The sequence below is a fragment of the Oreochromis niloticus genome, linkage group LG2 (genome assembly GCF_001858045.2).
Source record: "Oreochromis niloticus isolate F11D_XX linkage group LG2, O_niloticus_UMD_NMBU, whole genome shotgun sequence".
Classification (NCBI taxonomy): domain Eukaryota; kingdom Metazoa; phylum Chordata; class Actinopteri; order Cichliformes; family Cichlidae; genus Oreochromis; species Oreochromis niloticus.
In genome coordinates this window covers 22,458,591-22,469,354 of record NC_031966.2, presented here as the reverse complement: position 1 = coordinate 22,469,354, position 10,764 = coordinate 22,458,591, and the positions used below count along the sequence as shown (strand labels likewise).

Genomic DNA, 10,764 nt, shown 5'->3' with positions numbered 1-10,764 from the left:
CATTTTGGGTCAATTATCAGTAGTTACTAAATATCAATACAGGCACACAAAAAAGGGTAAAAAAAAAAATCTTTATTGAGTGCCTAAACAAACCTACAACACAGCAAACATAACATTTAACAAAAGATAATTGCACTGCAAAATAAGATCCATCAATCTCAGCCAAAAACACGTCCCCATGATTTGTCAAAACCCATATCATCATTAATCCTAGCTAATGTTTTTCATATGACACCATTTTCAGCATATTTCCTTCCCACCTGTTATATTCTGGAGAAGATGGTTCCTTCCACACACTGAGAATCACTCAGGCCGCTGAAAATGTTCGTTTTTTAATTAGTCATAACTAATTCTTAAGAAGGGGCCAATTTTAAAAAGGAAGTCATAATACACTCCTCAAAACCGTTTTTTATTTTTTACTGTAATTTTTATTCGCTATCAACTGACAAATACTCTGATCTTTGTATAACTTAGTGCTAGCTATAAAACAAAAAACATCCAATTTTCTATATATTTTAAAAGTGATTATACATATAAAGGGTGAACCTGGCCAGCTAAACATATCCTGCATGCCATTCACTGTTCTGTTTGACCTTATATTTACTGTTTATTTCTACCGTATCCATTATAGCGCTCATTTTTCTAACATACCACATATCCTAGCTAGTATTAGGTAAGATGTACATCCTGGAGGGGTCACTGGTCCATAACAGGGGTAAAGACAACTGTTCACATTGGCATCTACACCTCGGCCAGTATAAACTGTGGAAGAAGGAAAACTTAACAACAGGAAATCAAAGAAACAGACTTAGGAAGGATGTGTAAAATCCAAACAGACAGGCCCCAGACAACCAGGAGGTTATCTCTGCTGCGATATAACATCTGTTACTAAATAACAGATCAAATCTGCCTTCTTATGCTCTCTGTCTGGTTTATTCTAATGTCTGCAAAATTTTATTCTCATGAATTAAACCACTAAAGCATCCAATTTTATCATTTTTTCTGCATGCTGCTAATAAAAGGCTTACTAACAGTGAAATGGAAAGTGTGAGGGATAGATTCCTTCTGAGTCAGACACTAACACATGACAGATGAAAATTATTACAAACCCACTGAAAGCATGCTTTGAGCAAATCACAGTGGACATATGGGGTATCGATTACTGCCTCAGTCTAATTGTGCATTTGTCTGTGCATGGTTAGTGTGTTTGGGGATGGGGATTTGTAGAGAAGAAGGAGACAGAGGGAGGGACAGAGGAGACATTTTCCTCCCACTCGTTTGTGTCAAGAAAGGGGGAGGTCCAATTTGTGTCATAAACCAACAAAACTAAGCATCCAAGGAAGGCGATAAACACAGGCCAGACTGAGAGATGATACAAGCAGGGTGAAGATTAGGACCTTATTTCTTTTATTTGAACCAGAAGGGACAGCTGTATTGTGAAAGATTTACCATCAAGTTTCCAAGAAGGCACCTGTTGGGGAGAAGAGTGTCACTTTTCTCTCAGAGTCATTGCTACCTGGGCCACACTGACGAGCAGCAATGGGCTTCTTCTTGTGGGGGTTCTTGACTGATTTCTTCACCTACGAGACCACCAAATCTGTGGTGGTAAAGAGCTGGTCTGTGGGTATCATCAACCGGATTGTACAGCTGCTCATCATCACCTACTTTGTCGGGTCAGTGATCTGAAGTTTTCTTTTGAGTTTTTTTCAGAGTGTAATAACGTATGTAATAATGGGTGTAAATTGAGTTTTCCTTATAAAGAAATTAGCTAAATTACAAAAAGGAATATTTCTTTCACTGATCCGTGTCATGCAGCTGGGTCTTCATCCATGAGAAAGCTTATCAGTCAAGCGACACCAACATTGAGTCCTCCGTGATGACCAAAGTCAAAGGCTTTGGTTATCTACAAAACCAAAACCAAAACGAGAACTATCAGAATCGTGTGATGGACGTGGCTGACTACGTGTCGCCCCCTCAGGTGAGTGACCTGATGATAACATGACATATTTAAAATTTGTAGTTTTCTATGAGTTATTAACAATGTTGGCAGTTAAGATGCTGCAGTTGAAAGTGTTTTTAAAATAACTTTTATGATGAGCAAGCTTTCTGCCCAGGCTCATATGTGAGGTACTCTTGTGTAGTAATAAATAAACACAAAGCATATCATAAGCATTCAGTTGTTTTAGGGTTCAGGCGTGTTCTGCATCATCACCAAACTCATCGTCACTGAAAATCAGTTCCAAGGACGATGTACAGAGGTGAGTACACATTCAAGCACATGCTTTTGTCACGTTTTACTATTTTACCATTAATTTTCAGTAGATTTTAAGGCCTACTGATTGTATTTTAACCACCTATGGCTTCTTATTCCTAGGCAGCATAAAATATGTCAAAATATTGCATATTTTGAAAGAACAAGGGAACCAAATTGCAGAATTTTGGTCAACATATCAGGATCAAGATTATTGCAAACTGATATTCCAGCAGATATCTGCCTGGCATTTATACTTACAGGGTGTTTTTGGTGTCCGGAGAATCAACAGGAAGTCTTACATGGTCATATATATCAGTAAAGATTTATGACTACATTTATTTTTTCTGAAAAATCTATTTAAAGTTTTAGTCTCTTTTGCACTGACATCACCTTGAGCAATTAACTCCTTCTCAGTGTAGTGTTGGCAGTATGGTCCATCCATCCATTTATTTTTAGGCAGAGTATACCCTGGAGAAGTCATCAGTCTGTCACAGTATGGTGTTTTGTAATGAGACGGTCTGTGTGACCAGGTAGGAGGGCCTCACCTCTGAATGGCAGGCAGAGAATCAGTTCTCAAGGCATTGCGATGTATATAGAATGGGAAGAACGGGAGTCTTTGAATCTATTCTGGAATTTGTTACATTTATTCATTTGGTATGGAAACAGCTTCATTTCAGTATAAGATGAACGCAGTTAGTAATATCACTGATATGTATTCTTTAATGTTTCTAACTTAAACAGGGAGATCTGTAGGTTCTTAAACGAAGCCTCTTATCTATCAGTGGCAGACAGGATGATTAAAAACTGACCTCACAGTGCATTAATAGCAGTTGGTAATACTGGCAATTTTTTTCAAGTTATATTTGGACTGATGTATCTTAGAGATGTGATTTTCAGTTTTATTTTTCAGTAGTAAAAGCACCAGAGCAGTCGTCCATGTGTTCCTGTTCATTCACTGTTACATTTATATATGTTTCTGATTTTGTCTAAAAAAAATTCTACAGTTGATCAACAACTCGTGAGAGAAAGTTTGAGCATGCATTAAGTTTCTGTGTTTATGTTGTTTTTTAGACTGGGAAGAAATTTAGATGTTCTTCCGATAAAGACTGCCAAAAGTATGTTGGCAGCAACCTTTACAATGGTGAGTTAGATTTTTTTAAACAGAAACTTTCACATCAGTGCTGATGTCAAGTCTGTAGTGTTGTAACTTTGCTTATATCAGCATATGTTGTTGATTCTTTAAATCAGATTTGTGGCATTGCCTGGTAAGTAAATACTACATGAAAAAATAATCATGAAAAAATCTTTTAACCCAAAAATTTAATTCAAATTGAAGGCATGGTGCTAAAAACTGAGGAAATTAATTACTGTGTGTAACAAAAAAAGGGGGGGGGGGGGGGCGTTGTTGTTGTTCTTTTAACCGGGACAATAAGATTTTTAAAGTAAAAGTTATGTTTAAAAAGAATCATATATGTATTTTTGCTACCTTTGACACATAAGCGTGCAGAATGTAGCACTTAACAGACAGGAACAAACCTTCTTAAAAATAATATCAATATAAATAATATCTTCAAAATAACGTGCAAAGATGTTTGTGACATTATTGTATCTTCAATTAATCTTTAATTGAATATAAGAATATATTTATAGTAGAATGAGCCAGCCTTTGTTAAAGTTGTAGATTTATTGATGGAATCTTTATACCACCTAATGTATTTACCATGCTATATTTTAAACCCGCTTTGTTTAAACCCAATGTAGTAAATGGTGAAAATTGAAATGTGTTCCTATGTTTTGCAGGTTTAATATTATAATATTGAAACATATTGGTAACAGAAAGTCAGACAATGCTCATTGTTAAATATTTCAGTCTTTACAACCAGGTGCCATGTCCTTTAGCATATTTTAGAAGAATATAAACTGCACAGAGTATGAACCTAAATCAAAAAGCAGGGTAAATATTTAGTTTTATATTCTTTACAAGCAATTCACAATAAACGTTATCCAAATCTACCTGGCCCTGTCTGAAAAAGTACTTCACCCCTAAGCCTAATAACTGGTTGTGGCAGCAAGAATTGCACTCAAGTGTTTACAATAACTGGTAATGAGTCTTTGTCCTTGTGGATTGGAGGAATTTTGGCCCACTCTTATTTGCTGATGTTATTTTTATGTAGGGGAGACCGGGGATAGTTGTAACATTTTTGACATTTTTGTCTGTAAATTGGAGCTCTTTTAAGGTAGTGGATTCAAAATGTAATGCAAAGTATTTACATGTCTCTGCTATTAAATAGTGCAGCTATTTTCTCTGCAGCACAATTACTCATTGCATGGTATGGTCTCAAACACAAAGAGTGAAATGTTACAATTAACCCCATAGTCTGGGTTAGTTGTAACATATCCTGGGGTGAAATGTAACACAATGAAATAAGGGTACTGACAAAATATTAACATGTAATCTTTTTTATTCAACACATGAATGCCTTAGAGCCGTTTATATAGCTGTGTGTGACAGAATGCAGAAATCTAGCTTTTGAACATATTCCAACCCCCTAAAAAAGACAAATTATGGAATTTTCTGCAACTGAATATTTCATTAATTTTGGTTGGTCTTCCATGAGTTTGGCCTCATTGGCTCAGTGGGCATTGTAACCTACAACTCTTGCACCAACTTTTGAACATAACAATGAAGCTGAAAAAATGTAGTTGCGCACCAGCATCGCAATTCCATTACTTTTTTTCATGGCTTACCTTGGTGTGGTTTGCAAAGTGCTTCAGAAAGATGAGGAAATTGTTTCTTGCACCCATCCTGATTTATTTCCACTACCAATACTTCCTACTGGCCCATCTCTGACAAAGTGGTCTGCATAATGTATGTGTGGGAACACAAACAGTGGAGGAATTGTGTTGCCAATGGCATTAACCGCATGTACTAAGGTGACCAGTGAACCTCTCTCTGTTGATGTCACTGCCCCAACTTGTGTAATATAAGTTAAAGTAATAGTGTGGTAAGTTGTGACATCTGCATTATTGTTACAACTAACCCAGACTGTTGCTGTTACAACTGACCCAGACTCCTATAGCCATGAACTAGCTAACATTACAGCCAACGGCTAAAACATTAGCACTAAAGACCTACACAGAATATATCCCCACAGACATACAAATAACATAATTTAAGTTTGATGAGTTTAACTGCAAAGCAGATAATGCTATTAGAAATTGAAATAAAGTAAAAAAAAAAAAACTTACTTTTTGGCATACAAATTACTTTTTTTCTTCTTAAATTGTCTCTGTTTCACAAAATGTGCTGATTTTTTCACATGTGATAGAAGAACTGAATTGGGCATGTACAGGATGAGTCACATCATTTGAAACTTAGCCCTGATTGGAGAAATCGGAAGTGTTACAACTGACCCACGTTACAACTATCCCCGGTCTCCCCTATTTATGTTTATTTAGCCACATTGGAGGGGTTTTGAGGATGAATGGTCTGTTAAGGTCACACCAAATCATCTCAAGTCTAGACTTAGGCCACAGTGACTAGGCCACTCCAAAAGTGGCCATTCAGAGGACATCAGTGGACTTGCTGTTATTTTTTGGATCGTTGTCCTGTTGCATGACCCAAGTGAGCTTGAGCTTCAGGGCATGGACTGATGGGCGGGCATTCTTTTTCAGGATTTTTTTTTTAGAGAGCAGAATTCATTATTCCATTAATTATGGTAAGTCTACCAAAGCAGCCCCAGACAAACTCTGTTAGTTTTGCACTAGATGTAATGAGATGTAGACCTTCCAAAAAGTTAAAGTTTTGTCTCATAGATTATTTTCTTAAAAGTCTCGAGGCTCATCGTGAAGTTTCTCGGCAAATCTGAGATGAGCCTTTGTGATTTTTCTGGTCAGCAGGGTTTTCTCACTGTAACTCTGCCATGGATACCATTTTTGCCCAGTCCCTTTCTTATTGTTGAATCATGAACTCTGACCTTAACTGAGGCAAGTGAGACCTGCAGTTCTTTGGTTGATGTTCTTTGTCAGTCGTCGATGCGATTGGAGTAATTTTGGCCATTTCCGGGAAAGGTTCACCACTTGTCCAAGTTTTCTCTGTCTGTGGATAAAGGCTCTCACCACGTCGAAAGCCTTAGAAATTGTTTTGTAGCCCTTTCCAAACTGATGGTTGTCAAGTTTCTTCAGATCGTGGCATGTTGTGTGGCTTCTTGAAATGTTTTGACCTAGCCCACTTTGTCAGACAGGTTCTATCTAAGTAAATTCTTGATTCAGTAGGTCTGGTCAGTAATTAGACATGGATGTAATGAAATTTAACTCAGATTTCCAAAACATTAATGATTTAAGTGGGACAATTACTTTTTCACACATCATTTTTTCCCTTAATAAATGAAATTATTATTTTCAATCTGCAATTTCTATGTACTTGGGTTATCATTGTCTGACATTAAAATTTGTTTGATGATCTGAAACATGTGTGGCAAATGTACAAAAAAACTTGGGGTAAATATCATTATCATTATTATGGCTAACGGTATCTCCATTCACTTACCTGAGCACAGTGTTTCCTTCCTCTTGTTTCTTACACACCAGGTGTAATAACAGGTGCTTGCCTTAAAAACTCCAATGAGTCCCATGGTATGTGTGAGATGGAAGGATGGTGTCCAGCTGAAAATGATGCCATCGAAATGTAAGAGTGCACACACATACCGCACAAATACATCTCACTCACTGAAAGCCCTAAGTTTCATCTTTGTCCCTGTCATGTCTCTGTCTGTATCTCCCACAGTGAACCAATGGATGTGAACAACTTCACTATTTTCATCAAAAACAGTATTCGTTTCCCTCTTTTTAATGTCACCAGGTAAACAAAACCACACAAACCTAAACCGAAGCAGCTAAAAAACACCAATATATTATGAGTGTCTTTTTAAAAAAAACATAAAATCATTTTCCTTACTCAGAGGGAACTTTCCACCCACAATGACAGCCGAACAAATCAAGAAATGTATTTACCATCCAGAGGACGACCCCCTTTGCCCCATCTTTCGTGTGGGGGATGTGCTCCACCACACCGGTCAGAATATAACCGAACTGTTAAGCAGGGTAAGCATGAGTGTACAAGGTCTTATGAAGGTCTTCTCACTGTTAGGGCGTTTCAAGTTAGACAGTGGTCTCATCCTTCCCATGCAAAGCTTCTGAAGTGGCTCAATTATCATTAAGTGCACAAGATAACACTTAGCTCAAAAAGCCAGATAGTTTTGGAAGTATTTCACATTAATTCTCTCTGACCTAAAGTCAATCCAATTCCAAAAACTTGAATACCAGCCTTGGCTTTGACACATATTTATTTCAAAGCCAAAGCTGGTACCTCAAGGTATGTCTCTCTTTTCCCAATCCTTCTGTTTTAGGGTGGAGAAATAGGAATAAACATTCAGTGGGAATGTAACCTGGACCTAAACATTGAAAACTGTATTCCCAAGTACTCCTTCACACGACTCGATGCTCCATTTGCCAAGAATGCCGTGTCCAAAGGATACAACTTCAGGTAGTGATAATGATTCCTTCTCTTCAAGTTTACTTCTTTTTTTTTTTTCAAATCAGTCTTTAGTTATTCTTTTCTCTTCTTTGAATACAGATTTGCCAAATATTTCAAGACAGAAAATGGGACTGAATTTCGGACTCTTCATAAAGCTTTTGCGATCCGTTTTGATGTTATGGTCACTGGCAAAGTGAGTTGTCTTCAGACTTATTATTAGACAATGTGTAATAGCAACTGGCTAAAACAAAGAATTTGCATATGTAATTTTATGTAAATTATTTTCAGAAAATGTGACATTTAGTAATTAAAAAAACACAGAAACATGACAAAATCAAGAAACTTTGCAGAAGTCTCAATTTAACATGAACTAAAATCATTTTGTTGAGCTGAGCATTGTGGGAAACCTACTACCACCACGTTAGCATATTGTAGCACAGAGCTAGCTTAGCTTAGACTGTAGAGTTAGCTTATCGCATAGGCTGTTTTTCTAAACACAGCACAAAAGCTTCCAAATTTCCAGTAATTACATAAGCAAATATACTCACCAACAACTTTATCGGGTACATGTTTTTAACACCAGGCTCAACACCCTTTTGGTTTTCATGGAATAGTCTCAACAAGGCAGAGAGATCTCTTCAGAGATTTTGGTCCTTGTTGGTACGAGCATCGCACAGTTGCCGCAGATTTCCATGATACAAATCTCCAATTCCACAACATCTTAAAGGTGCTCTACTGAATTACGATTTGTTGACTTTGAAGGCCATTTGCGTACAGTGAGCTCAGTGTCATGTTCCAAAAACCAGTTTGAGATGATCTGAGCTTCATGACACAGTGTGTTTTCCTCCTGGAAGCAGTCATTAGACGATGGGTAAACTGTGGTCATAAAGGGATGAAAATGGTCAGCAACAATATTCTGGTAGGCTGTGGCATAAACAATGCCCAGTTGGTACTAAAGGCGTGTGCCAAGAAAATATCTTTGCTACCATTACACCATCAGCAGCATGGATCCATGCTTTCATGTTGTTTATACCAAATTCTGACAATAACATTCAAATGTTAGGGCAGAAATCAAGATTCAAGAACAGACCAGGCAATGTTTTTCCACGTTTCTATTGTCCAAGTTTGGTGAGCCTGTGTGGGTTATAGCCTTGATTTCCTGTTCTTAGCTGGCATGAGTGACCTAGTTTGGTCTTCTGCTCCTGTAGGGTCAATATGTTGCATCATCACAGATGCCCTCCTGCGTACCTTCTAACAAGTAGTTATTTGAGTTATTTTTGAGTAAAGCTGCTGCCATGCCATTGACAGATAAAATATTTGAATTAATGAGCAGATGAACACGTGTATCTAATAAAGTAGCTGGTGAGTGTATGTTATCTATATTCCTTTGAAAATAGCTCAGCTGATGTTTCCAAGGATTCAGTCTTCAGACTAAACTGCTGGCACAGAGCGCGATCAGTCCTCTCTCCCCAGAGCAGAAAATAAGCATACTAGCCAAGTGTGAAAATATGACTTTTAAATCCCTGACTGTAAATGTTTAGAAAATAAATCACCATCTTTAAATATACACTTCAGTTATAATAGTGTAGAAAATCATTAAGGAATAGTACTTTATTTTAAAATTAAATATTATGGAGAGAGCCTGTGTGTAGGAAACTGTGCATTACATGTCATCTAAAATGACTCTATCTCTTTCAGGCAGGAAAGTTTAACACAATCCCAACAATGATCAACTTGGTAGCTGCCTTTACCTCGATTGGACTGGTATGAATTTCTTGTCAACCTAATCTTTTGTTCTAATGTTGCTTTTGGCTCTCATTGATCTTTTGTATCTATCGTGGCAGGGCGCGGTTCTCTGTGACATCATCTTACTAAACTTTTTGAAAGGGGCAGAGCAGTACAAAGCCAAAAAGTTTGAAGAGGTATTGCTTTTCATGGCGCAGCAACTTGTTTTTCCAGAAACCTATCAGAACCTTATCACAGATTTTCCTTGTTGTTTTGTCCATGCAGGTGTCAGAGGCTCAGATAGAAGCTTCCATAGCTCAGAGCCCGGGGAGCCAGCTGTCACTCAAATGCATGAAGAGCTCCTGTGACTCTGGAGCACTTTCTCTCAACACCTATGACCAACCTCTCTAACCGACAGCAGCAATGTGAAGACACGGACTCCCCTTCCTCTTTCTCTTTCCCTTTCTACCTTATTAAAAGAGGTATTCAGCTTTAGATTGGCAAGTATATGGAACAGGGTAAAGGAGGACGATGTTGTTGCCATCTCCATAAGAAGTAAGGGCTTGTAGCTCACAACAATAACTGTCAAACTAGAGCCTCTTTGTAATAGTAATAAAATCAATTTTTAGTCCAAACATTTTGATTTAGCAACATATTAACTATCGTCAAACTCATGTTTGTCAGCTGAAAAGTGGAGCCAAATAAATCCTCCTGACTCAAGCCAAATAGGAAAAAATATGTCTAATACTGAAACACTGTTGAGAATAAATTATTTGAATAAGACTTCGGAGTATTTCTCTTTGTTGTCATGTACGCACAAACAGCGACTGTGCTTTTGTCTGAAATAAAAGTGTCCAAGTCTCTAAGTGGTGTAGAGACACAGCAAATCCTGGTTTGTGTGTGTGTGTGTGTGTGTGTGTGTGTGTGTGTGTGTGTGTGATTTCAGTGTAGCTTGAGGTTTACAAATGGTCCATTATTAGTCCACTTCTGGTGGATGTTGCCCAGTCATGCAACAGTCACTGTGCAGATTAATGGACTATTAGTGATTCTTATTCTCTCAATTTTTAGTCATTTTTTTTCTATGCAATTAAAAAAAAGTTTCTTTTTCTGGTTTTCCCACAGATTTTCATCTCAGACAGTCCCTCTGCTTCTCTCCGTCACATATTTTCATTTTCCCGTCATCCGTCTGTGCCCACCCACTCTTCACTACCAGGACACTAATAGATCGGCTAAAGAGCTTCTTAATGGT

The 10,764-nt window shown here is 37.6% G+C and overlaps 1 protein-coding gene across 1 annotated transcript; it reads left to right on the top strand.

Moving 5' to 3' along the window:
- p2rx3a (purinergic receptor P2X, ligand-gated ion channel, 3a) lies at positions 1-10,280 on the top strand. The gene is made up of 12 exons (XM_003444703.5): positions 1-1,673; positions 1,816-1,978; positions 2,187-2,258; positions 3,326-3,395; positions 6,845-6,941; positions 7,041-7,115; positions 7,216-7,357; positions 7,663-7,799; positions 7,890-7,983; positions 9,489-9,554; positions 9,635-9,712; positions 9,801-10,280. The coding sequence occupies exons 1-12, from the start codon at positions 1,540-1,542 to the stop codon at positions 9,924-9,926; spliced, it is 1,254 nt and encodes a 417-aa protein (XP_003444751.1). The 5' UTR covers positions 1-1,539; the 3' UTR covers positions 9,927-10,280.
- The last annotated feature ends 484 nt before the right edge of the window (positions 10,281-10,764 follow it).

Coding starts and splice junctions, on each gene's coding strand:
- p2rx3a (XM_003444703.5), top strand. CDS start 1,540: ATGGGCTTCTTCTTGTGGGGGTTCTTGACTGATTTCTTCACCTACGAG. Junction 7,984..9,488: donor ATGTTATGGTCACTGGCAAA/GTGAGTTGTCTT, acceptor TATCTCTTTCAG/GCAGGAAAGTTTAACACAAT. Junction 9,555..9,634: donor CCTTTACCTCGATTGGACTG/GTATGAATTTCT, acceptor CTATCGTGGCAG/GGCGCGGTTCTCTGTGACAT.